This window comes from Alternaria burnsii (genome assembly GCF_013036055.1).
Source record: "Alternaria burnsii strain CBS107.38 chromosome Unknown 732, whole genome shotgun sequence".
Classification (NCBI taxonomy): domain Eukaryota; kingdom Fungi; phylum Ascomycota; class Dothideomycetes; order Pleosporales; family Pleosporaceae; genus Alternaria; species Alternaria burnsii.
Genome location: NW_024066113.1, coordinates 677,478 through 703,365, shown reverse-complemented (window position 1 = coordinate 703,365; position 25,888 = coordinate 677,478). Strand labels below are relative to the sequence as shown.

The window sequence follows — 25,888 nt, the reverse complement described above, 5'->3', positions numbered from 1 at the left end:
GTGGGGGTATCAATCGGTGTCTGCCGTCACCCGCGCTGCAGCGACATTCAATGTTGGTCGGAAGCTGCCAGGAACACGCCTTGCCCGTTTCGGCCTGGCGAACCGGAGCAACCCCATCGTAGTTCCGGATTTATCATTCACCAAGGCTTGAGCCCGACATCGCGACCGCACGCACACGACCATCGTCCCGGACTCAGCTGCACTCCGGACGCCTCAATTCCTCTTCTGCTCGCATCGCCAACTTGGAGAGTAAAGGACAAAGACGGCCATCATGTCGTTCCGCCCGGGCTCCCGCATCTTCAGCTCCTTCCGACCCTTCTTTCAACGCGCAAATGCCCGCCGACATGCCGGCACAGCTGCAGGCGCTGAGCCCGCTGGCTTCCAAAAGTTCTGGAACAGCCCGATCGGACCCAAGACTGTCCACTTCTGGTACGCTTCCTCGACATGACCTCCATCTTCCTATGCGATGCGATGCGCTGCAGCTCCCCGCTTTGTCCGGACCGCATCCGCAGCAGCGAACACACAAGTCTAACACTCTCACAGGGCCCCAGTAATGAAATGGGGCATGGTCCTCGCCGGTGCCTCCGACTTCTCCCGCCCCGCTGAATCTCTCTCCTTCACCCAGAACTTCGCTCTCATGTGCACAGGCGCCATCTGGACACGATGGTGCTTCGTTATCCGCCCCAAGAACGTTGCCTTGGCTGCTGTCAACTTCCTCGTCTTCTGCGTCGGTGCTACACAGGTTGGCCGTATCTACGCCTACAACCAGTCTATCAAGGGCACTGAAGGTCAAGCCAAGGGCGAGATGAAGGATCTCAAGCACACTGCTGAGAAGGCTGAGCAGAAGGCCGAGAAGGCTCTGAAGTAAATCTGGGACAAGGAAAGATAACGAGGTGGAGGTGAGAGGTGGGCTTGCAGCCGGAACGCTGATTGTTGAGCGTGGGCTGATTCGAGCACGGCAAGAGCTGCATGTACATCTATCATGGAATTGTGTCAAAGCATATATACCGGCGCGATATAGTGAATGATACTTCTTCGCTTCAACCAGTAAAGAAGTTCAGCAATCAAGTTCTTTAGACCCCACAGCTTTCGTGTACGCCATTTCCTACCTGACTTCATGTGCCGTCCCACATCCTCGCCACAAGTACCGGCCTAACGACACAGAAATCTGGTACACGCAGCGTAGATTATGATGCGCTCTAGTCATCAAGGTTCTTGGAGACATCATGAAGAGATATATTACGCTTTCATCATTAATTATGCAGGGGGGATCCTATCTCCACTGTGCTACCAGACGAAGCAGTTCCTCGGACACTAGGCTTTCAAAGGTTTAATGCCCATCTTCACCCATGAATTGGTTTTCATTTCCTACATCGATCTGCCTTTCATTTCCATACGCACGGATGCATACGCGCGCCTATCCTAAGCCAGTACCTCATACTTCTTCCATCCTCTCTGCCTCCTCGATAATATCCGGAGCCCTCTGCACTACAGAAAACAAAAGATTTGGGACCAAAAGGATGACCGCCTACAGGATGCAGACCCTTCCTCGTCATTACCGTCAACTTGGAGCGATTCGAGTTGTGCAAGAGCATCGTCGAGCTCAGCGGCGTGTTGCTGGAGAATGTCATCAGGCGCTCGGGATTCTAGCGCGGAAGACGCCGTGACAGGCTCTGTAGCAACTCCTCGTCCGTGAGTAGATCTAGCGAGGATAAGGGTATTGAGAAGCTCTGCAGCGCGGGGTTGGGGTACAACCTCTGGAATGCTGATGAGGTCTTCCAGAGACGGGCTCGGCTCCATAGGCTCGCGTCGTTTGCGTCTGAATCGTTGTCTAAATCTACATGTCTTCTTCTTAGGTATCAGACGTAGAGGCGATGGGCGTGGAGATGATGAACTCGAAGATGACGCGCGAGGAGACATGGGATTTGGGGACGTTATACGAGGAGATATGGGACGTGGAGATGTCGGATGTGGAGCGTCGGCGATCGGCTCGGGTACAGCAGTTGCTGGAAGCAGAGAAACTGTGTCATCCTCGTTGGTTGTGTCCAAGGCGTTCATTGTCAACTGCTCGTCTTGTGGCAGAGTCGAGCTGGTCATTCGCGCTGGTACCGTGTCGTCTTTGGTATCTGATCCTATGCTCTCGCATGCGACCACCGCATCACCGTCACTATCGTCGTTGATAGAAGAGCCCATATCTTGGGATGTCATCGTGATCCACGAGCGCAGTGAATCGTTGTCCGGGGTGCATAGATCGTCGTCTATGGGACTGCTCCACGAACTCCGTCTGGAATGGCCCTCTCCAGATTCATTGCATTCTTCTACCGTGCTCATAGCCGGTGAACCACGACCGCAGAACTTCAAAGTTGGCCGACCTCGGACCCTTGACAACTGGACCTTTTTTGCAGAGTCCCATACAAGAGCCTTACGACAGCGAAAGCAATGTTCGATTTTACCTTGAAAGTTCCATTTGGTCACTTCGTCTCCGCAGAGGGGACAGATTCTGCGATCTATTCTTGTGTAGCAACAGTATATACGTTTATATTTCATGCGTCGTGATATTCTAGGCATGATGGGTGGGCGGATGGACGTATGGTTTATGGAACAGTGTATCCCTTCGCGAATGGGTAGGTGCGCCTCCGACTGCAATAGCTACAAAGCGAACGTCGCGAGCGAATGCTTAACAGTAACAGTGGTCGTTCCTGAACGCTAAGGCCGGCTTTGAAGTGTAATGAATGCGCTGCGCCTTGTTAGCAGAGCTCTAGATCGTTGCCATGGTCTAATACCTCTGATAGTCGTAGAGATGAAAATTGATACTGGCAGATGGTAGCGAAGGTGCTGCAGTAATAGTGATATGGTAGAAGTTGAGTGGAACGTCGTTGTGTGAAATATAACAGACAGACAAGAATCGGGCCCGTCAGCATGGCGGCATGCACGTGCTATACATTCTTGAGAGTCGTGTTGGCAAGTGCTCCATGTCGTTTGGTCATACGTTCAAGGTAATCGCATCCGCTCTATCGTGCATCGTTATGGCACCGTCCGATTATTATTCCAACTCCACTTCTCTTTCTCGTGTGCGCAACGCCGAACTTCGGTTGCCGTCCTCTGGTTCTACGATGACCCAAAGACAAGTGGCGAGCCACTAATGACCATCGCAATCCAGAGGATATCTCAACAGGGTCATATTCGTCTAATGAGAGACATCGCGAACCCATGAAGGCCCCTCCCCACTCTTCCCCTCCTTTTTGACGACTCCCATTAGGTACAAACCTTGATACATTCGGTACAGCAGTCTCCACATCCGTCCCCACAACTACTACAACAATCTCCCAAGCAATCTCCCATACTGGCAAAACAAGCAATGATGGCTTCGATGCACCAAGGTCCTGCTAACGTGCAGTCGAGCCGCTGAATGCATCGTGTACAGCAGTCTTTTGGTTCATTATGCTCAGTTGTGAACTCCTCTGTATTGGCTTCGACTGGGGCGTAATTCATCTTGGATGGAATTGGTGAGATTGGCTCAGGGTTTGGGTGAATTTGGTAGTCGGTGGTAGGTGCTAAACGAGACCCCCTGTAGGATGGATGATGTAAGAACAGATGAGCTTGTAAGGGAGAAACAACGATGTATGCTAATAAGAAACGGAATCGCGACCGATCTAGATGAATTTGACACGTTGTAGAGTCTTTGTTCACTGCGATACGAGTGGGATGCACGACATTTAATTTTCGACTCGCGAAGTTCAAACGCGCTTCGCGTGAGGCCACCCACGGACACACAGCCACCGTATCGGCTAGTGGCACGTGGCTGCGCGCGCCGATCGAATGAACAGCCTGAAAAACCACACAGCCTCTGCGCGCAATGATTGCATCAGAACTCGGGGTTTGCGCTTTGATCGTCATGGCTCGTTGTGATAGGCCTTAAGGGTAGGTATATGCTATTCCTGTCTCGCGGGATCCTCAAACAGGTGTGTGATTGGTAACGCAGAATGCTCGATGTAAATTAACAGTAGTATTCATTCACTATTTGGGTATCTTATATATGCGCCCGCAGTACTCGCCAGTAGCAAAACTAAACCACATCTCCCCACGCGGGAGGAAATGTAACAATTTGTGAAAGGTGACAAAATTTTCCAGCTTTGGCAGATCCGAGCATACCATCGTGCTTCTCTACACCCGGATTACGATGTTGATACCCAAGCCTCTAGCTTGTCGAATGGAGCAACCCAAACAGGTGCGTCCTACATTGCTCACGATTGCGTGCAGGCCCTTTTCCGCACACCAGGCTCGTGCGAGCAACTGAAGATCTGATGAAGTCCGAGCATCAAGTACGAGCACGGATTTCTTACTATTCTTGATCATCTCTTCTGTTTCGCTGTCGTTGCTTCGTGAAAGATCGAGCAAACGCTCCGTAGACTTGGACGTGTGAAGCTCGAATGGCAGCAGGAAGTCAGGATCAAGGATATCAGTGACTGGCACCATCTTGTAGGTATATGACTTATGCAGAGGATGCGCGTTCATGGGCTTGCTGCTTGTTGCGAGCGTTTCGGCTTCTGGTCCAGTAGGTGGCTCGTACATGCGCTTCGGTGTAATATCTGCAGCGTCTGGAGGATGTGATAGGAGTGGCTCGAAGCCATGGCTGTTGCGGCGTGATAATGTCACGCTGTGTTTCGAAGAAGATCGCGAAATATTTCCGGTAACCGAACGTCTCATGACCTTGGGGCGATGAGTCAACGACGGAGGTGCAGATGCTGCAGTGGTACAGGGGAAAGAAGTGATGAATTGGACATCGTATGCCAGAGTGAGAGTGTGGCTCACTACCCCAGAGACAAATGTCATCGACGGGGCATGGATATCGCTGTCAGTTGGTGGGCCTGTCAAGCTGTCACCATCGATGAGGTCCGTGTTGATTGGAACCAGTTCCCACTGCAAGAAGGCGATGGAAGAAGTCGGAGAAGAGTCAAGATCTTGAGGGAGCACAAAGTCCTCCGATTTTGTTGAAGCCAGAGCGTCAACAGGCACAGTAGCTGACTCTTGAGCGACTACGTCCAAACCATCTCTCAATCGCAAGCGGTTTTCGTGGGGAAGGACTTCGCTGTATATCGAGTACCAACGCTCGCTGGGGCTGTCGGGTACCTTTGGACATGAGATCCAGCCCATGCACTCTGTGGAGCCTTTGACACAGGCTAAAATACGCCCGACGACAGAAGTTTTGCTCCAGAATGTTCTCTCACCAAAGGTAAACCCGCCGTAAAGATTCGCCGATTCTCCTAGGTTGGCAATAGCAGTACTGTCATTCTCAAGCAGTGTCGATACAAGAAAATGCGAGATTGCTTCTCCGGGAAGGATAAGACCAGTTAGGTATGACCGACTGAGCCATCCTCCAATGTTAAAGTTGGAGTTGGCATGGCTCTCGGGGACTGTAGAGATGGGGGACAGTGGCATGCGTAATGCGCGAGAGTTGTTGCGGTTCAGGGCAGGCTTCCCAACATGGCCAAAGTAGCTGTCTAGCTGATGACCAGAGGCGAGCGGTGTTTGCAACGGCGTTCCGTACACGCTGATACCAGAAGGAGTGGACAAGTCAGGCATTCTTCCACTGGGTGATGATGGTGTGGCGTCCTCCGCCTTGTCTTGTTCACCAAGCTTCCGAGCCAGATCCGTCGAGACTGCGTCAATGTTGGGCCACTGGAGTGTCTTCGCGAAGTGAAGCAGCCCAGAGAGTTGCTGGGATTGATGTTGTGGAAGTACGACAAGGTCTGACTGCGGTATCTCTGCGTGGGCGCCTTGACCGAGCAGCGACAGCAGTCCGCGCAATTTGGGTTTGGGTGAAACTGGTGCATCGCTGCCCCTCATGATGACAATGTTGTCGAGAAACCTCCGCGCTAGAACCAAATCCCAATCAACCTTTTTCGTCTTGATTTTGAGAAATCCTTCAATGTCCTTTGCGTCAATCTGAAGCCGGACCTGGGCGTCGGTCGCATCGGCATTGGTGAAGGCATCTAGTCGAAGCAAGAGCTCACAGGCCAAGGTGATTTGCAGCAACAGAATCTCCCGCTCCGTCCACATTGGCTGAGTTTCATGTTCGGATGTTGGCTCAGGCTCACTCCACAACAATTGCCCAAGTCTTATCCTCCACTCGACAAGGCTGAAGTCATACCAGACACCCTTCAGCCCCAAGACCCTGAGCAGGGCAACGATTTGCGTCTGCAACCCAGTGGGGTCATCTGTAGAGCCATCGTAACCCGGTGGCGTAAGAAACTTGGTGAACAAATTTGCGTAGAGGTCTCCAGCGCTCTGGTTGTTCAGAATGGTCATGGGCTCGGGACTATCTTGGAAGGCTTCGTACATGTCCTGGAACTCTATCAAACGGTCGTATATCAAGCTCAGTTCGACCGGACGAATACCCAGACGCTCGGGAGATGTTTGCAGTGCCTCCTTGTTCTTAACTGACTCGAAGGAGTCGTTGCTTGATTGAGATTGTTCCAATTCATTGGCGAGAGTGTCAGACTTGGGCAACTCGAGGAAATGTGAGAAGCCAATAGTGCCCGGTTCGACACCCTGAGCACTAAGCATGCTTGGTACTTCGACCACATCTACTCGATATCCGTTGTACTGTTTCGAAGTGTCTGGTAGCGGCCGGGTCTTGGACGGATGCTCGTGTAGGGTCGCAGCTGAAAAGGCAGGCTCGACTAGAGGCACTGTGTCGGTAACTTCTTTTGGAGCAGTGTCAATGTTCCAAGGGTAGGAGACTGTTGGTATGTAGCGGCTGTCTGTCTTTGTGACGCTAAACTGAGGGGCTCCGGCGAAGAGGGTACGGAGCTGGCCCTCGGTGAGGGGTTCGACCTTGTCTTGCATGGTTTCTTGCGGCGGCGGTGTTGGTACGCGGTCCTGCTCCGCCTCTTGGACAGGAGACATGGTGCTGCCATGGTCGACTGGGGTGCTCGATTGCTCTTGAGTTTCTACATGGTGTGTTTGCTCGGGCGGGGACTGTGGGGTCGGCCTGTCTTGCTTGGGCGGTATCTGTGATAACAAGTTTGCGATTAGCTTCCTCATGGTCAGGAAAGAGCCATGGACGTACGGGTGCAGCTACTTGGTCGTGTCGCTGTGATTGCTTTTGCTTCCAGGACCTGAAGAACTTCAAGACCCTCTGTCTCTTGCTGCCCTTCCTCAGCAGCGTTCCCGCATTCTCGTCAACCATGTCGTGGTGCAGTCTTCGCAGCATCCTGGCGGCCTGCAGCAAGGCAGGGTAGGCGAGGCATGCCGACGGACATTATAAGGGGATAAGGGGACATCAACAAAGCTCAGCAGGCTGGGCGCGACACACGGCTGCACACATGCACACAAGCACGTCAAACATGGCAGATATCCCTGCATGACAGGCGCGCGAGTCTCGATGGTTGGTACGAGGTTGCAGCTGGTCCCTGTCCCGCATCAGTCAGGGCGATCAGCTGGAATGACGTCCAGCGTATCGCGCCGACCTGCATGGGGCCAGCCCACCTGCACCACTCCTAGCTGCAGCCGCAAGCTCGTCAGTCCAAACCTTTCTTCTCCCAATCACGCCACACAGTCTACACGACAACCAAGGCAGCGTCCAAAAGTCAAAACAACGCGTTTGCACTATATCACCAACGCCCTCTAGACGCCGTTGCCTATGACGCTATACCGGTCCGCTCGCCTCCAGGTTCCAAGTCTATGAGCTGGCCCGTGCCAAGCTTCTAGAACGTGGAACCAGGTCGCTCATTTCCGCACGCCTAATCTTATCGCCTATCCAAGCAACAACACCGCGTACCGTCCACGTCGGCACCTCGAGTTTTCTATGCGACTTGAGAATTGTGGAATTGTCCCTCTGCTGCCCAATCATTAATTTTGTGCAGGAATATCTCCACACGCCTCTGATTGCTCAGACAATACCAGTCCCTGAGACTATCGTCTTGCCAACCATGGCATCTATGCCTTGACCCCGCATGTTGCAGTGGTTACACAACACCACTTCACCGTTCACCAGTCCTGCACTAGTGCAAACAATGGATTGTTGTCGCTTAACGTCACTTTTCATGATACCACAAATGCGAGACCCCGTTTGAGCTGCACCCTCAACTTCAAGATGGGTTTCCTCGATAACTCCAGGAAGACCTTAGGGACTCTCGGCAGAAAAGTGGGCAAGCACGCTGCTCCCATTGCCAACAGTGCCTCGAAGCATGCGATGTCGCTCGCCCAATCCACCTTCAACAACGCCAACCAACGTCTACCTCAACTCCTCAATGAGAAGCCCCACAAAGACTTCGACTGGAAATTTATCGATGATTTTGGAGAAGACATGGCGAAGCGGTTAAGCAGCACAGCAGACGACTTCTGGCAGAAGATGAACAGTGGTGATCTTCTCAAAGATACTGGCCAGATCACTTTACCCGAGATTGACTTCAGCCAGGAAGACCTCTCAGGGTTCAGTGAGAGGCTCAAGGATTGGATCCTTTTCAATTCTGAGCTGTTCAACGCCTTGATGGCCTGTATCATATCTGTCATCTTGGCCCTTGCCATCTTCGCCGGCACACCCACAATGCTCGGGCTCGTGGGCTTTGGACCTCTTGGTGTTGTGAAGGGTACGTATCAGTCCCCTACACCTATCCCCCGATGAATTTCTGATGTTTGATCTAGGCTCTTTGGCTGCTGGATACCAGGCTGTCGCTGGACCCATCGCTGCACGTAGCGCTTTCGCTATCCTTACTAGTGCCGGAATGGGTGGGTATGGGCTTGGGATTGTCAAAGCAATCGCCGTAGGCCCAAGTTGCATAATCGCGATCGGCACGTGCGGTATCGCAGCCGTAGCGTTTTTGAAGGCGGTGAAGGAAGACGAGCAGTGTCAGAAAGAGAAGACGGAGTAAGTGGCAATGTCAAAAAGATCTAACAAGATCAAGAACGAAGACCTGTTCAGCATGCAGCTCAGGAATCCGTCTGAGGACGATGGAAGTAATGGTCTTCAACGGGCAAAACGATCATTATACATCCCCAACTAAGCGTATCTTGTCCCAACTACTTTGTTTGTGCCATCCAATTCTACATCAGCTCTGCTTCCATCATGAAGCTCGTACACCTAGATCAAAGTCAGTTTCGCGTTCCATATCAAAATCCCACATTGACATCTTCACTTACGGGTTCTTGATGCTGCATCTCAGCTACTGCATATACGTTCCCATTGTCCTTCTTATCGTCCTGCTCCTCAACGCTTTCCGGCCGCTTGTCTTCGGGGTCAATCTTGTTTCGATTCCGCCTCCTTCGGATCAACATAGCCGCGATCAGACCCAAGAAAACCGCTGCGCCAACGCCAACACCCACTCCAACGCCGACATTGCGTCCTGTGTGCGACGTCTCCTTCTTGCTAGGTTCATTTTCTTCGGTTTGCCCAGACTGGTCTGTCGTCGCAGACGTCGATGCAGATGGCGATGCAGACGTCGGCGTTGATTCCGCACTCGTAGAAACACCCGTAGAAGTACCCGTGTAACTCGGCCCTATTGATGCACCTGAAGAAGCCGGTGCCGATGCCGCACCGGAAGAGCTCGCCTCTGTATCTTCCCCAAGTCGTTTTGGAATCCTGATTTTCTTCGTCTTCGACGAACCAGTAGTAGATATAGTCGAAGAACTACAACACTCGTTGCTATCTCCGCAACACCAAAATTCCGATGTAGGCGTCCCGTCACAAGGCGTCATCTGCGCGCTGTCATTCGCAAGATCGCCATCTTTGCAAACATTTATGCATCCTTCCCAGTTCTGGTTTGCACAATTCACCCTGTAGAAATGTGTCCATTCTGGCACTTCTTGTCCTTGTACACTGCTAAAGCCTCTGTTTTGGCAAAGCCCGTTCGGCAGGCATTCATCCGCCGTAGGGCCATTTTTAACGTCGCCCCCCGGTGGATTGGGCCATCCGGACTGGCAGCATGTATAATAGAGCGGGTCGTCAATCGATGAGGCACAGCGCGATGTTCCAGAGTCGAGGTGCTCGGTGCCGTTTGGGAGGTAGCAGGTTGCTAAGCTGGACGGGAGCGAGGTTAGGAGGAGAAAAAGTGGTAAGGATATAGATGGTTGCGAAAGCATCGTGGGTATCGTGATAGGCGTTATACTGGTTACGTTTGGTGTTTTCACGACGGATGAAAGCAAGATGGGAGGGACGCGATAAAGACGAGCGACTCCGACGCTTGAAAAACGCCTAAGATCCTACCTAAATGTAATCGTGTTTGAGACGACTCAACCTTGCACGTGTGGATAATCCCTTCATTAGCGTTGGGGACAGTGGGCTGTGTTCTCCATTTTACAATTGGCTATACGACTCAGGAGTGGCTGAACATCGTGGTTTAGGCATCCCGCAATGTCCGCACGTCCCCTTGAGGTAATTTACAGCCGATCCTACGGCTCCAACCGTTTTTTCCGGTGGATGACCAGGTACCCAGGTTAGCAATTGCACGTACTTCGGAAAGTGTATGCGAAAGAAAAAGATACATAGAAAGACTATAAACTACATGGCATAGGAAAATCGAACGAAGGGATGGGTATCTCGCGCTAAGGTAATGAAGGACCGGAAACATGCTACGTCGCGTACGAAAGGAATGTGCCAGTTTTTTGGCAGAGGATTTGCGATCTCTAAACACATGCCAAGCTCAGGCCTGCCGACTGAGCAAGAACTCGACCGCCCGATCGACCCTCAATCCGTCGCCAAGATCTGTCAATCTTAGCGCTTCTCTCGCCTGGTCGGCTGTGAACCCCATTTCCACAATGCGATATATCGCTTTGTCGGCCGTATTCTCATGATTTCGGGATCCAAAGATGTGGTGCTGTTGTTCGTGTTGTTGGACGGCTACGCTTCTGGAGCTGAAGCTTCCTGAGGACTGACTGCCTTGACGCATGTGGCGCTCGTTGTAAGGCAATGACATGGGATGAGGTCGGAACGCGGGGTGAGGCGAGCCGGGAGGTTCTGAAAGAGGATGGTGGAGTGGGTCTTCAAGAATAGAAGGCATTGAGGTGCCCGTGCTGTAGCGATACCAGTCACGGTTACTGGGCACCGTTGTGGGTGACGGTGTCGGTAGAAGCGGTTGAGCAAACATACGACGGGGTGGAGAGCCCACGCTTGATACACTGCCCATGGTGTACAGATCACGGTTACTCTGTACCGCTGATGCTGAAGGGGATGGGAGAAGAGGCTGAGCTACTGTCCGGCGTGGCGGCAACGGTGGTTGCTCTTCAATGGATGGTAGATCTGAAGTCACACTACGTCGATCATGGTTACTAGGTACTGTTGAGGGTGGAGGTGTTGGGAGCAGCGGCTGAGCAATAATTCGACGAGGCGGTGAAGACGTTCTGCTGGACGTTGACCTGGAAGCGGGAAGAGGTACAGATGTTGCCACTTCCTCCGCAGAAGCTGATCTCAGGGCTGGAACATGCGTAATGATCTCATTCCCTGGGCCTTGGGGTGGAGGTGGCGGTCGTGTCAAATTTCGAATGACAGTATCCCACTCTGACATGGGCCTTTCCTGAGACATACGAATCATTGGCCGAGGCTCACCACTCTTCTTACGATGCTGTAGATCGTGTATGTGTTTCTGAATACGGATCTTAGACTGCTGGCGCTGTACATCGCGGATAGATATTTTGGCGTACTTGTGCGCAATCTTGTCTTCGTACACGCGTCGGGCTGCTTCTTTGAGGAAGTGTTGTCGGGTACCATCAAGCACAGGGGGCTTCCAGTTCACCCATCCTTTCTCAGCTGCAATAGTGAAGGCTCTTGAATCCGAGGGGTGATATGGGCCAGTAAGCCTAACGACAGTGTCAAGGCCGAAGGTAAGAAGATAGTAGATCCACTCGTCTAGTTTGGTTAGCAAGTTCCGTGGTACGTTGGAGGGATAGACGAACTAAGCATCATCTCTTCGCCATCAATGTCGCCACCTCGAATATCAGTGTTGTCGTAGATGCCAGCTTGTCGAGCCTGAACAGTGCGCCCCTCGAAATTCTGAAGCAGAACCGAGAGGCAGGTCCATAATTCCATCATGTCAAAGAGTTGTTCGGCGGCCAAACCACCTACATTCCCTTGCCCAAAGCACTCCGGTGCACCAACCAATGTGTCGCTCATGAAATCTGTGCTCATTATGCTGAAGGTGCAGGTCGCTTGGTGCGCTAGCATACCGCCATTGAGCCAGTCCATCTGGGCAACGATATCCTCCTCACGTCCTTTTCCTGAGCCAAATATCTTGCAGAAGGTCCAGATACGCCACAAAGCGTCATCGACCCTGGCCGACTCGGCTGGACATGCACTCACGAGCGCAGCCGATATTTCCGGTCGAACGAAGGACTGGCACTTCTCCAAGATCTCTGACTTGATGGCACGTATGACTTGGATGTCTCGCTTCTGAAGCTTGAGATATGACGCGGGGTTATATTCATCTTCAGGTCGTGTCGTCTCCAGGTCTTCTGCATGTAGATGGTCGTGTCCGGGAAAGGCAATCTCCCTGAACTCCCAGGCTGGCGGCGACATCTTCCGCAGGGTAGATTTGATGAGATCGAGTTCATGGCGTTTGAACACGCGGTAGAAGCCTTGATTAACAAGAGCCGCGGCAAAAAGATCGTTGAAGTGGTCCAGGTGTTGGAAAATACTGAGTATAATCTCCTCAGCTCCAGCAGGCGTAATAGTCGGCTGGGTGTCGTGCGTTGCAACAGGAGGCGAGGAGAATACTAAATCCACACTGGATCTTTTAAACTGCGGAATCATAAGGGTCAATGCTGTGCTCGATCGGGAGCACTGTTGCATCATCTGCGAAGCGATGTGGTTATTTGGCAGGCAGTCAACTGCGATTGTCTTCTTGGCAGCCGATTGTCGCCTGCTGGATTTGCGAGGGACGACTGGAGGTGGAGTGTTAGGTAGTACGACATCGACCGGATCTATCCGGGGCTGGCTCTCAGTATCAATCAATTTCCCGCCCTCAGCTAGAAGTTCATGTATGTCCTCCCGGAAAGGGTTGCCTTCTGCAAGGGGCATCCGATCTTGGAGACATGTCCGAGGATCGCTATTACTATCAAACGAAGAAGCCAATTGAGCGTGCAGGTCGCACTCAGCCTCACTGAGCGTAGGGCTAGATGCACGTGGAGGTGTTGGAAATGCTCCAGATGCGGAGGAGATCGCTTCGTTGACCATGGTCATGCCCGCGTCCGCGGTAGAATTCTCCCGCGGACCGCTCCGTTTGGAGGACTTTCGGCTCAATCTTGGCTTGCGCTGTGTAACATGTAGGGCACAAGTCGGTTCAAAGAGGAGGTCCTCCGCGCTGGAACATCGGTGGATGTATGCTCGAGGTGGCACCGTCGGTGGAGCATGACACTTGACCCCTGCTGAATTTGTTGTGGTCCTCGAGGAAGAATACAACGATCCTCCAGGCACTATAGTCTGGCCACTTGGAAGATACACCGAATGTTGTAATGACTTTTCTTGCTTGGGAGAACTATCGTTCTCTATGCTGGTCTCTGAAGAGTGATTGCTATGCAGCGATGAGGCGTCGCTTTCTTGCGATTCATTATTCGAGCTATTCGATTCGAAGCTGCTCTTGGGATGCTCTGGGTTGTGGCGCTCTGATCTTGGTATACACTGCGTTTGCGACTGCGCAAGTGGAGACAAGATAGAATCCCGCATACGATTGTGGCTTGCTGATGGTGGCGATACTTCGTGGTTGCCTTCGAGCTCGATGGGGGATGAGTCGAAAAATGGAAGAGCGGGAAGTGGTTTTCCACAAGGGATTACTACTTGTATCTTAGGCTTTGGGCTCGGGTGCTTCTCTCTGCTTGGGTTGTTTCTCTTGTGGCTGACGGGGGAGCTGCGATCCTTTCTTCGCCATTGGATCTTCCCGTGTTTGTAAGTTCCAATCGCGCCTGTAAGCGATGCGTGGCTCGATATCGACGTTTTCTCTGCCGTAGGACTGGCTCCCGTCCCTGCATCTAGCGAAGGATTGCGCTTCCTCTTTCTGCACGGCTTACGCCAGATAGATGCTGATCTTGAAGGGGTTGGTACAGTAGAGCTGGCTGATAATGGTGAGTTGCTATCATCTGCAGACAGCGGAGCTTGCATTGCTGTGTCTTGCTGACGAATGTGGAGACCCGCTTCATCTTCCGTGCTCGCTGGAACTGCCCGCAAAATGGTGGCTGACTTCTTCGTGTTTCTCTTTAGTAAACCTGACATTCTTTTCCGTTCAGCAGACGAGATGCTTCAATCAAAGAGAGGTATGAGCATGTGAGCTGTCGCACTTCAGCTATTCAATTAATGACGTAGCAGGCTGCAGTAATTTGTTATGAGCATGCGTTTGAGGTCGCTGGGAATGAGTAGTTTTGTAAGGGATCCCCCATCGGAGCCGCCACTGCATAGACAAGTCGGTCACAATTGCAGGACATGGACAGTATATCGCCCGAGGCCAAGATAGCCATGGACTAAGGTGCTACTTGACGCCAGAGAGCCCCAGAATAGCCCGGCCGTGGCGTTCCGAACAGAGGATGCATGCAGTGCCCTGCGAAAGCTGAGCTGAGTGAGATGGAGGCCGACTCCGTATGGGCGGCCATGGAAGCATTGGTCAACGCTCGGAGTGCCCAATGACGTACGATCGCTAAACATGCCTGCCTGACAGTTGCGAGACGTACGTTATCACAAGGATTCGTTGTTGTGAGGCATAGTTAGTTTCGGGGTGCAATCAGAGACATCCAAGGTTGTTGTGGTTGTCGGACCCCGCTGGGTGCGAGGACCGATCGAGTCGGATTGACGCTGGGGGCCGTGCTATTTGCGGCACGACCTGCTTGCTCAGCCATCTGCCGCGCTATTTTGGGGGCCATCGCGTCGGGATTCACGATGTCCGCCTGAGTTTACTCTGTACGCACTGCGCCTTACTGAGGCATACCTATATGAAGAATATCCAAACCCCACGGCGCAGTGCATCTTTCCCGGACTCGTTTCAAGTTCCCAATCCTGATGCCCCTGATCCCAGCACTGATGGCGCTCCAAGGCTGTCTAGTCCCAACCATGACGTCGCTGAGTTCCACTTCATACAACTGTGTTGGTCTTACTAGGGTAACTGTTGTTGGCTACACGACATTCCCACGGCCAAAGAGAAACAATCAGGCGTGTCTGGGGACACCCGGCCCCATCATGTACGGCACGTTCATACGGACGTGAGCAAGCGCATGGCGCGGAGATATACTCTCCGACTCAGACGGATTTCGCAACTTTCTTTCAAGTACCCCGATTGATCGTCGTTCGGCACATACAGTATCTGAGGGGCCTATATGTGTGATTACGTTGCCTAGCCTTGGTTGCGGTAACAGCCGTGGACGACGGTTTCGGCCCGCATGATCAGTTTCCTCGACTCTCCTAACAGTCATCATTTTCGTCCGGAGGCTCGAGGATACCACATTCAGAGATTTGCATGCAATACGACGCTCTGCATTGGTAATTTGCTCCTTGGCTACAAAACAATGAGCGATTGTCAGAAGCCTTTCGCTGCTAACAATGAAGACTGCGGAAGAACAGTCTTGCTAATCCGTGAGGGAATCTCGCGTTAACTAAAGATATCTGTAATCGGACATAAGACAAACTCAGCACTCTATGCATTAGCAGCACCGAAAGAAACCCTCTGTACCCAGCGCTAGTAACAAACAGCAGACACGACCTGCCAACTATCGATGTCTTTGTGATGTAAGGTCGTTTTATCGTTTCTCGCGCGCCTTAGCGATACCGTTACTGTGAAGCATTGCGAGTCCACCAAAAGAGTATTATCGCACGGCAAGCTGATGATGCCAAACTTTGCACCAACCAATGGCGATCGACAATCCTGAAGTACACCGATGTTTCTACATTCTTCAAGATTTTCACCGACCAGAGATGTCCACAGTGGAACGCTCAAGCAGGTTGAAAAAACCAGCTAATACACGTAGCCCTCCGGAGCGGGATCTCACTAACCTACCAGAATTGCGGGCGAAACCAAAGTCATCGATCGGGCTGGGCGAAGCCGACTACACCATGAGCAACAGAAGCACAGAGGTAACACTGTCAATGTTGCTTTCTCTTTGACCCATACACTGATATCAGCTGGCCGAACGGTCTAAACGCGCGCCTGAGAGCCCTCCATCACCAGCCTCCCTAGCTTGCGACCTGTTCGACGCACCGATCCCGATCTCCAGTTCAAAACTAGGCTGCAAACACAGATTCTTCGATACTGAATCATGTCTCCAGTTACACTGTGCATCGTATCAAAAGTTTTCAAGAGCTGTCCGCCCGAGCTGCAGAACCGCGCACGGAGTTCCTTTGAGATTACCTTGCTGGCAATAAAGGTACCTACCCTGTGTATCCAGACATGCGAGCGTGAAGATTCAGACAAATACAGGGAAATCAGTAGTGTGCAGACTAGCATCGACCAAGCAAGGTGATTGTGCTGCGGAAACGGTACTCTGAATCTCGGTTGTTCCAACGGAGTATCGGTTACATGCTGTTATTCAAAGTCAAAATGTTTCTTCCACTTCGCTTGACTAGAAATCCAGTGTCCAACGATTTGATCAGGGATGCGTCACTTGTGAGTCAATTCAGACGCATCGCTCTTCAATACACGTGGTGGCTGTTGTGGTGGTAGGGGCTAAGCAGTCTAGAGCTCACGCTAGGTACGATGGCGCCATGGTGACTAGCTTTTCAAGGCTGAACAACAGCCACATCACCCCTTAATGTCTCGTTCTTGTGCTCACAAAGCTCGTATAGGTACTGCAAGAGGGGCATGTCCAACGTTCTTATCCTTCGTGGTTCTCCTGGCCGAGGCTATCTACGTAGGTACTTACGAAAAAGACGTGGCGCAACCATCAGCAATCCTTGCAGTATATCTTCTGAACAACAGGCCTACGGGTCACTCCCCTAATGTATACTGCGTCAGTAGTTTCGGTTCAGCCGATGCTTCTTACTAGATCCAGACCCCTGAAGAGACCTTACCTGACCGTTATGGGACAAGCAGGCCCAAATAGTACAAAAAGCATTTCATACAGCCGTCAATTTCCTTAGCTTCTCGTCTACCCCAGTATTTGCACAACCCATGCAACAGCCTCATGATGGATATAAGGAAAGGCTATCACCAGCTTCGGGGCGGGGAGCTTGGTCCGACTTCATACATTTGCTCAGTCCTTCCTTTAGACGTCTGTCGTTTCAGTTGCAGTCATGTTATCCCTTCCGGTGCTCATCGTAACATCTCTACTTGCCAGCATCGTAGATGCTCAACGTGTATCGACGAACGGCCGTTGCGGCGCAAGCTTTGGCCTCACCTGTGCTGGGTCAAGTTTTGGGCCCTGTTGCTCATCGCAGTCGTGGTGGTAAGTTCGCTGCTGTATACCGTATGTATTCCTCCCCACGCTAACAAGCATAAGTGGCACGACAGCAGATCATTGTAATACTGGATGTCAAGCAAATTACGGACAGTGTAAGATACCGACGACTGCTCCTGCAACGAAGGTTTCAGAGGATGGACGCTGTGGTCCACAACATGGAGGTCAAACCTGCGCGGGTTCGCGCTTCGGTGATTGCTGCTCGCAGTATAGGTAAGAGTGGCTGTGCCGATCCAACCAAATCATTCTAATACGCTGCAACAGCTACTGTGGAAGCACAAACGCATACTGCGCTGCCAGTATTTGCCAGAAAGGTTTCGGCTCATGTAATGGTGCCTCGCCCTCCTCTGCCACTAGGTCAACATTGACCTCCGTCGTCGTACCTCCGGGATCGTCTTCCGCCGTGGTTGGTACTTCTTCCTGCTCTGCGGTTACTGTAACCGCATCCCAGTCTGCTACCACGGTTTCTGGTGCTATCACTACAGTTACGCTGCCTGGTGACAAGGTTACCACAACGATCACGATCCCAGGAGAGGGAGAAGTCACCACGGTTACGGTCCCCGGAGAAAAGACAACGGTGACACTTCCTCCGTCAACTTCAACGCTTACAGTTCCTGGTGCTGGGGAAGTCACCACCGTCACCGTACCTGGGGATGAAAAGACGTCTACACTGACCGTTCCTGGAGATGCTACGACTGTCACACTTCCTGCCGCGACTGTAACAGTACCAATCACACTCCCTGGTGAAGAGACAACATCTGCCCTCACAATTCATGGTCCGGGAGAAATCACTACTGTCACAGTACCCGGCGAAGCCTCGACCGTCACAATTCCAACGACAGTAACCCTACCTGGAGAGGATTCTACTGTCACGCTTCCCGTCACTCTCCCAGCTGAGACGGTCACCCTCCCTGGCGATCTAGCAACGACTACTGAAACGATTTCTGCTTCGACGGTCACCGTCACAGCGACTGCCACGCCCAGTGCTGGTGCTAGTCCATGTTCTCCAAGTGCCAATGCCGTTGTCAACGGCGACTTCGAGACTTCTCTGCCCGGCACATGGAGTATACTCACTGCTGGCGACGCAGACGTGGTACGAATAAGCGTTTCAGCAAGCTCATTCGTTGTTCGATCAAGGATCAACGCCGGAAACAGCAATTTGCCGCAACGCCTCGTCCAGGCCGTTACTCTGTGCCCTGGAACTACTTATCAAGTGGGTTTCCAGGCGCGCCGCGTAACTAGTAGCGGTACCATTTCTGCAATGGCCTATGTCAACGATGTTGCTCTAGCTGGTGGTGTGGTCACAGCCACCTCTTTCACGTCTGTTGCAACTATCAACGGTGGGTATTTCAGTACCACTGCCAGTAGCGTTATCCTCAGGATCGAGTTCGCCTATTCAGGTGGATCTGGGTCGGCGAAGGAAGTCCAGGTTGACAATGTGGCAATTACTCCGGTTTCGTAGGGTGACGGCGAGAACTAGGAAGGTTTACTCATTCTGAATACACACATTCCTCTACTGATAAGCTTTTTCGCCTTCTACTTATCTCTCGTCAAGCATACTTACATAACAGCGATCGTCTTCTCACCCTCCACTCTTCTATCCACTCTTTCCTTCATCCTATCTTCTATCAGACCGCAGACTACATCAAGTTAGCAGTCTACCCACCCTACTCTCATACTCTAATGCAACATTTACAGGAATCGACGGAAAAAATGATTTGGCTAACACGTTAGCATCTGCTCGTGATTCCCGTAGTATAGGGAATCATATGAGTAGGTGGTGGTAAGATTATAGAAAGCCTACTCGAATCCACCCACCGCTGCATCTTGGTTGCATTAGAGAAGCAGGGACCAAATGCCGTTGTTCAAAGCACGTCACTAAGTTTATCCAAAGATGAGCTAAACAACCAATACCGTTCCAGCGCCTCGATAAAAGAATGAAAAGAATGGGTTTAGTACTCCAGGCTTTCATGTTGGTACTGGTCTCTTCGTCGTTATCGTAGCGACTATAATTAGTTTATAATTGTAACGCCTCGTCTGTCTTTAGCGACAACGGCTCAGAAAGGTTAGACTCAGGCAAGCCATGGGGCTGGCTATACTCTAATTGAGCCACACATCCCGTCAATACCCACAATGTCTTCGTTTGCGAAATAGTGGCGTATGCCAGCCAATACAAACAGCTATCTGCCTGGTTAGGCATACTGTCACTCCTCAGCCTCGTGAGTGATTTCATCTCCTGTCACAACGTCACAGCTCCCTTCGAACACCTTCTCACAGCATGTCAGCTGTTCCTTGGAAGCAGGAAATCAATTTCGGGAGTGCACTGCTGCTGCATTCTTGTATCACTGTCTTTCTCAAGGAGATCAGCAACGGCTTCGCAGTACTCTATCATCTCTCAATCCGTCATAGGGACAAGGCTGGAATCAAGACATCTATCGTGCTCGATGGCTACACTTCGGTCTTTTCGAAAGATCACGATGGTGAGCTTGCAGAGCTGTACTTTACCAACACTGGGTTCATTCTCTTGATCGTCTCCCTCGCCTGTGCTATCGCGATGAACCTACTTCTACCAGCCACTGTACTCAACACTCTTATCGCAGCGACATTCGGCTTGACATTCTTCGCATCAGCATTGGTGGCTTGTCGAGAGAGAAGCCTAGTGATGCCGATCATGGCATTGAGAAGGGCTGGTCGATTCATCTGGTCCGATACTCCGTTCGTGAATTTCTTCACGTTGATCTATGTCGCAGTAGTCTTGAAGGGTTCATCTGATAAGATAGTACTCAGAGACTACGTGGTGTTTCGGTCTATTGCCATCCTTGAGTTGGTGTTCATGAAGGCGAGAATCGCAGCGGCTTCTGCAGATATACAGCAGACGATGTTGGAACGACTCCTCGACAGTGAGTATGTTATGGTCAGAGGCGTAAGTGCTCAAGATTAACTCACTTCCGGAATGCAAGAACATCGCTCATTCCGATAGAAAGCCTTTCCAAACCCACGAACTGCGCCCCCTTTGCTCGAGCGTGACCGCATCGTCTCCTTCTCCAGCTCACAGCGTCTCTCCGTCATGCTCTACAAAACGACTATCGGTTACGCGGATGGTTCACTATGTGGCGCTTCCGGCCCTGCCGCCATCACAGTCCCGAAGAATTCTGGATTCTTCATCGACGAGGCTGAGGAGCGTGGCTGGCGCATCTACCGCGTCTCGCCTACCCTCATCGTCATCGAGGATTGTGTTCAAGTGATGATCACAAAGTTGCGCGAGAGAGCGCCAACGAAAGAAAGACGAGGCTTGGTGTTGCTCTTCACTCGGTTCATAGCATGGACTCATGGGGTACTGCTGCGGCGGTTAGGTAGGCGAAGAGTCGTCTGGCTATCGAGAACGAACGGACATGGATCGAAAGAGGATTACTGGAGAGGAAATGCTAATCTTGTGACGGGCTTGAAGGAAAGCTGGTTGCACAGCCGACAAAAGTTCAAGTGTCTAGACCCTGTAGAAAACAATGCGCTGATAAGCTTCGAGATGGTACGTTGATAAGCAGAGCATCGAATAGAAAGAGAAGGATGAGTTTGGGCATGATGAAAGAACGTGAACCACGGGTGTTACTTTCACGAAACCAGAGCTGAGACTAAGCAAACACTGTAAACGCATGTTATCTCCATACACTGTGTTATTGCCTTTTGAATGCTCACACCAGGCCTGAAAAAGCTTATCGGTTTTTTGCTCTTTCTCTCTCCTCACTAGAGCGACCAGCCGGGTAGGAACCAGAGCAAAGACAACACCAAGATGCCATCCAACATTACCGCTGCCACTACCACCCCACTCCACACTCCTCTGTCCTCACCCAGGTTCGCACCCCCACCACAATCTCATGTTCACTTCGGCGCCACTCCCCACCGTAGTCCTGTCCCGCGCTTTCCTTCCTCCTACTCCCACTCGAAAAAATCCTATTTCCCTAACCAGCCTCAAGCACTAGGCACCCAAGTCACTCTACAGGACTCATCTTCATCTCCAAGAAAACCAGCTCAAAACTTTGTGGACATGCTGACACAAGAACAACTGAAATCTATGTCTGATCTGGACAAAGAAGAGGAAGCGAGGCTATCAAAGACACATCGGGAGAAATTGAGGAAGATGGGTACGGGAATATCTAGATTCGTTGGTCGACTGAAGAAGAGTGGTAGTAGTGTTGAGAAGGACGGGAAATCGAAGCAGGGGACCGGGGAGCGCATTGAGGAGGGTTGAATGGGTTAAGATCACAGCTTTGTTGGTGCGTTGATTGCGTTGACATGCGTAGGCGTAGCGTCCTGGAAATCGAGCGTTCCATGTAAGGAAAAGCAACATGTTGAAGAATGGCTACCAGTTTCGTGTTTGATCATTAATTTGCTGAAATTGCAGTGCGGACGCAACGAAGAAAACGAACTTGTTAACTAATTTCACAAATGAACATGATAATATTGTACAGCGACCGTCATTTCCGACAGGATAACCAAGATAGGAAAGCTAAGCAACACAAAACGGGGTATGTGACAAAGACCAGTGTGGATGAAAAAGGACACACCGTTCTACTAAGCAAAGGTACCGAAAGCAGTAAGGAGACAGCTGCAGCGACAGGAAACTCGGGGTATATGTCGTAAAGTCATAAATTTGGTGGGCGATTGAGGCCCGTCATATAGTGACATGACTGACTAGTAGCGACGGTAGTCGAAACCTCTGGTCCATTCTTCATCTTTCTTTAGTTCCACCTTGATCTCAGATAATCATCGTCGTCGTATGCTGATCGGGTTTGGGAGTCGAAAGATCCGTTCATACCACCAGTACCACTCCGCTGGCGAGCGTGCCTCTTAGTGTCAGAGTCTCTGCCATAACGATGAGAGTCATCCGCGACGTTGTGCATGTTAGAAGCGTAGTAGTTATTTGGGATGTCTCGCACCGTCGGATCGGACTGGGTACCGTAACTGGAAAAGCTCGGGCTTCGGGGTCGAGCATTCGAGCCGTGACGAGGCTGCTGATGATAGTGAGCATCGGAAGGGGGCGGCGCAAATGGTCCTTGGCCGGCGCTTGATTGTGCGCGTTGACGCCTCTCGTTCACAGCACCATCAGAGTAGGTGCTAGAGCTCATGTCGTCGGTGTACGATTTCCCGCCACCTGGAGCCGCTGAATATGGCTTACGCTCTCGTTCGATGGGTACTGATGTAGACATGGGCTCATCTTCCAAGTCAAATGGCCTCACTTCAGGTTTTCCGGAGTATGGGCTGCGTTCGCGCTCGAGTTTAGGCCCTGATGGAGGAGCCGTCTTGGGCGGCGGCGGCGGGAAGGTGGGCGCCCTACGTAGCGGACCGACTCCCTCAGAGGACAAGGCTGCGGCACACCTTTGCTGCGCATGTAGGTTCTCGACGGTTGGAAACATCCTGCGGGGAAGTTCTTTCGGGAAGCGTTCCTTCCGGTCGTCTGCGTTGCTGATGGGCATGTCCAAGATTGCTTTCACCAGTCGCTCGTACTCGGTATCGGGATAGGCCTGAATCATTGTAGTCATCCACTCCTGAAAGCCTGTAGGAGTAAGTGCAGGGATGTAAGGTGCCTCGGCGGGATGTTCCTGAATAAGATGGTGCTGGCATCGCATGTCGCGGTATATCTTTGACAGTGCCGAATAAGAGACTTCTCCGAAAATTGCTACATATGTTAGCATAAGAGCGGGACTATAGACGCCAGCCTGTCTTACTTGACCAAGGGTAAATCTCATCCTTGAGCTTGACTTCTTCATAAAACTTGAGCATCTTGGCAGGAGAAATGACCAAACTGTGCTTTGGTTCGTAGTCTTCAATCTATGCCATGGTTAGCACGTTGTTACTGTTTGAACTCGAGTACGTACCAGATGCAGAGCCAAACCGCGCAAGAGCTGGCCGAGACGAGGTAGAGGCTGACCGTCTGCCTCGAACAGTCGCTGCCACATCTTTTCAATCGGGGTATAATCTTCGGTCATCATTCTGGGTGCAAGGCTTGGTCGCACAGACGGTCGCTCCCGCTCTACTGGTGCGCTTCTCTCAGGACGTGGGGTAGGAATATCACTGTTGTTCCCATCCAGCAGCGGGTCGCGATATAAGGGGTCGCGCTCCGGAGATGGTTGGCCTGGAAAGTCGGTGCGCTTCGGGGAAGGCGGGGTATACACGTCGCGGGGTGGAATCGAGTTTGATGTTGACATTGGCGAGGGCGGACTCCATTGTTGCGGGGAGACGGGTACGGCTTGAGCGTGTGTCGTACCAGCCATGCCGCTTGATTTGATCTCATCCAAGACCGACTTCTTTACTTGCTCGGTGATTTGAGCAATGAGATCCGGGTCGACGACTCTGGCGGCATCAGATTTTTCAAAGGCATGTCCGATAGCACTCTTCAACGGCTGCTGCATTGGCTGGGAGCCACTGTCGACACTATGGCGGTCCCAGGCCGGACTGGTGTCACGAGGCTGATGGTCAGACGCATCGGTGCCAGTGCGAGACTTGGGTCTTGTGCCATAGTCAGGGCTCCTGCCACGGTCGTAGTATTGTTTGTCGAAAGGCGAGACGTAGGAGCCGTTGTGGTGGTCGGGCTGGTCACGGTAGGCCATGCTGGAGCCCAATGGCAGGCGCTCGGGAGCACCTGCAGTATGACGTTGCTAGGTGGGAGTTGTCGAGTAGGCGAGCGTTTGTGGAGCGCAGCGAATAAGTGCTGCTGCTATTGCAGAATTCCCATGCAGGCGCGATAGTGACAGGTTGCTGGAGAGGACAGGGAAACGGAGATGTGGGCACGGAAGGAAGAAGATGTTGGAAGAAAGGCTGTGGTCGCAAACACGGCTCAGCCCGGTGGATTGCCGGCTTTTCGTCTTCTAAGGCAGCGATACCCTGGACAGAGGAGGAAGGAGGAGAGTTCACAAGCAGCAGGTAGGACAACGTTATCTTCAGCGAAGTTTGACTGGCTGTGCTGAGCCATCTTCTTTGTGCGGCGCCATGGGCGTGCCGCAGGCTGGGATGTAGGCGACCTGCTGTCTGCGTCATACGCAGGCCTGGGAATGGAAGAACGTCATCACGTCTATTGACAGTCAACTCCAACCGAGCGGCAGGATGGACAGGATCATCAGGAGCAGCAGACCTGGGGACACGAGATTCGCGGAACGAGGGTGATTATGTTTGTTTGGTTCAGTAGTCTACGCAGTCGTCATGCCTAGCGCATGTCAGGACGGTGGTAGCGACGGCTGTCAGTGACGCGGCGTGGTTCCGCCGTTTGCATGTCTTTTGTTTCAACCACACGGCACCACCAGCTGCTGGCCACTGCGCGCCCGGGTTACAGCATGACAGTCAACCCATTCATCCCCGCTCAACTTATGAGAAACACGGGCAAAAGGGGTGCGGGTGGCATGGGAACGCTCTATCAGTCAGGGCCGGCTTATGCGCATCGGGGCGGTTACCGGAATGCGAGCAGATGTGCAGAGCGGCGGCGAGGCGGGCGACGTGAGACACACAGCATCTCGGTAGGCGCCAGACTGGCTGTTGTCCCGTACGTGTACGCGTGCTCAGGCTCAGCACGCTGTAACGCGCCAGGCAGACTCAGCAAACAGAAACGCGATCACATCACGAATCCCCCAGATAGATAGGCGGCGACAGGCACTGGGGTGAGTAAAGGGCCGTGTAGCTATTTCAAGCCGACGAGGCTGTCCCTGAGCGGCCAAGATTATATTAAACCGCGAGGCCGCCATGGGCTAGTCGCCAAAACGGTGCTGGCCCTGAATAGCGCCCGCAGAGCTCCACGACTCGACCGCGCATCAACAACGACGCGTTTGCATGATGTTCAATAGCCGTCTTTGATGAGGTTGCGAAAAGCTACCTGGGCGCTCGCGACATGTGTGTGCTGTCTGCGGGCGCTGACAAAGACAAAGCCGTGTCCGCGACGCAGTCATTGGGCGGAGGGCCGCAGTCGGTCGGCCTGGTTAGGTTTAGCTGGCACAGCTCCCAGACTCTAGTCGTTTCAGATCTCACGGCGGCCGCGAGCCATGGCAAAAGGTATCTCTGCGCTCGCGCTCGCTCCAGCAAAGACGACGGGATCATCCTCTGTTTCGAGACCGTGTCTTGTTTCCCTATCTAATCGACGTGTTCCGTGCCCATCTTCCCGGGGGGCAACGCGAACGCCGTAATAAAGAAGGCCGAAACCCCCATTCCACAAAGACAAGGCCGTCCGCCTGCAACCCACCTCACCCCATCCCACGACGCCTTGCACCCGCATTCAGCATTCCTCAGACGCCGCCCTTCTGAGTGACCCCACTGAGCTCCTCCAGCACGCTTTCAGTCACTCGTAGCGTCTTATATCGTTGTTGCGACCCCCGGCCTAATACGCTCTTGGTATCACCATCCAAGCTGCTCCCGTACCACGTCCACAACCACATCCATACCCACCTTCACCGCGCCCACCATCTTATCACGCGTAGCATTCTCATGATGCATATATGAGATAGAAGAGTAGACAGACCGACACGACCGCCCGCCCGACCGACCG

At 52.2% G+C, this 25,888-nt stretch overlaps 9 protein-coding genes across 9 annotated transcripts; 4 read left to right on the top strand and 5 right to left on the bottom strand.

Moving 5' to 3' along the window:
- Positions 1–271: 271 nt before the first annotated feature.
- On the top strand, positions 272–868 carry GT037_005708 (upf0041-domain-containing protein; the record flags this gene model as incomplete). Its single annotated transcript, XM_038930755.1, has 2 exons — positions 272–429; positions 544–868. The coding sequence occupies 2 exons, from the start codon at positions 272–274 to the stop codon at positions 866–868; spliced, it is 483 nt and encodes a 160-aa protein (XP_038786444.1).
- A 620-nt stretch (positions 869–1,488) lies between these two features.
- Positions 1,489–2,208, bottom strand: GT037_005707 (uncharacterized protein; the record flags this gene model as incomplete). The annotated part of the gene is made up of 1 exon (XM_038930754.1): positions 1,489–2,208. The coding sequence occupies one exon, from the start codon at positions 2,206–2,208 to the stop codon at positions 1,489–1,491; it is 720 nt and encodes a 239-aa protein (XP_038786443.1).
- Positions 2,209–4,164: 1,956 nt separating this feature from the next.
- GT037_005706 (uncharacterized protein) lies at positions 4,165–7,192 on the bottom strand (the record flags this gene model as incomplete). The annotated part of the gene is made up of 2 exons (XM_038930753.1): positions 4,165–7,014; positions 7,073–7,192. 2 exons carry the CDS (start codon positions 7,190–7,192, stop codon positions 4,165–4,167), a joined length of 2,970 nt encoding a protein of 989 aa, XP_038786442.1.
- A 906-nt stretch (positions 7,193–8,098) lies between these two features.
- GT037_005705 (uncharacterized protein) lies at positions 8,099–8,876 on the top strand (the record flags this gene model as incomplete). Its single annotated transcript, XM_038930752.1, has 2 exons — positions 8,099–8,594; positions 8,650–8,876. 2 exons carry the CDS (start codon positions 8,099–8,101, stop codon positions 8,874–8,876), a joined length of 723 nt encoding a protein of 240 aa, XP_038786441.1.
- Positions 8,877–9,004: 128 nt separating this feature from the next.
- On the bottom strand, positions 9,005–10,083 carry GT037_005704 (uncharacterized protein; the record flags this gene model as incomplete). The annotated part of the gene is made up of 2 exons (XM_038930751.1): positions 9,005–9,085; positions 9,145–10,083. 2 exons carry the CDS (start codon positions 10,081–10,083, stop codon positions 9,005–9,007), a joined length of 1,020 nt encoding a protein of 339 aa, XP_038786440.1.
- A 560-nt stretch (positions 10,084–10,643) lies between these two features.
- On the bottom strand, positions 10,644–14,200 carry GT037_005703 (uncharacterized protein; the record flags this gene model as incomplete). The annotated part of the gene is made up of 2 exons (XM_038930750.1): positions 10,644–11,845; positions 11,893–14,200. The coding sequence occupies 2 exons, from the start codon at positions 14,198–14,200 to the stop codon at positions 10,644–10,646; spliced, it is 3,510 nt and encodes a 1,169-aa protein (XP_038786439.1).
- Positions 14,201–17,200: 3,000 nt separating this feature from the next.
- On the top strand, positions 17,201–18,826 carry GT037_005702 (non-specific serine threonine protein kinase; the record flags this gene model as incomplete). Its single annotated transcript, XM_038930749.1, has 3 exons — positions 17,201–17,352; positions 17,407–17,577; positions 17,629–18,826. 3 exons carry the CDS (start codon positions 17,201–17,203, stop codon positions 18,824–18,826), a joined length of 1,521 nt encoding a protein of 506 aa, XP_038786438.1.
- Positions 18,827–19,642: 816 nt separating this feature from the next.
- GT037_005701 (uncharacterized protein) lies at positions 19,643–21,610 on the top strand (the record flags this gene model as incomplete). Its single annotated transcript, XM_038930748.1, has 3 exons — positions 19,643–20,287; positions 20,345–20,890; positions 21,119–21,610. 3 exons carry the CDS (start codon positions 19,643–19,645, stop codon positions 21,608–21,610), a joined length of 1,683 nt encoding a protein of 560 aa, XP_038786437.1.
- A 490-nt stretch (positions 21,611–22,100) lies between these two features.
- On the bottom strand, positions 22,101–23,969 carry GT037_005700 (uncharacterized protein; the record flags this gene model as incomplete). The annotated part of the gene is made up of 3 exons (XM_038930747.1): positions 22,101–23,038; positions 23,088–23,190; positions 23,238–23,969. 3 exons carry the CDS (start codon positions 23,967–23,969, stop codon positions 22,101–22,103), a joined length of 1,773 nt encoding a protein of 590 aa, XP_038786436.1.
- Positions 23,970–25,888: the final 1,919 nt, after the last annotated feature.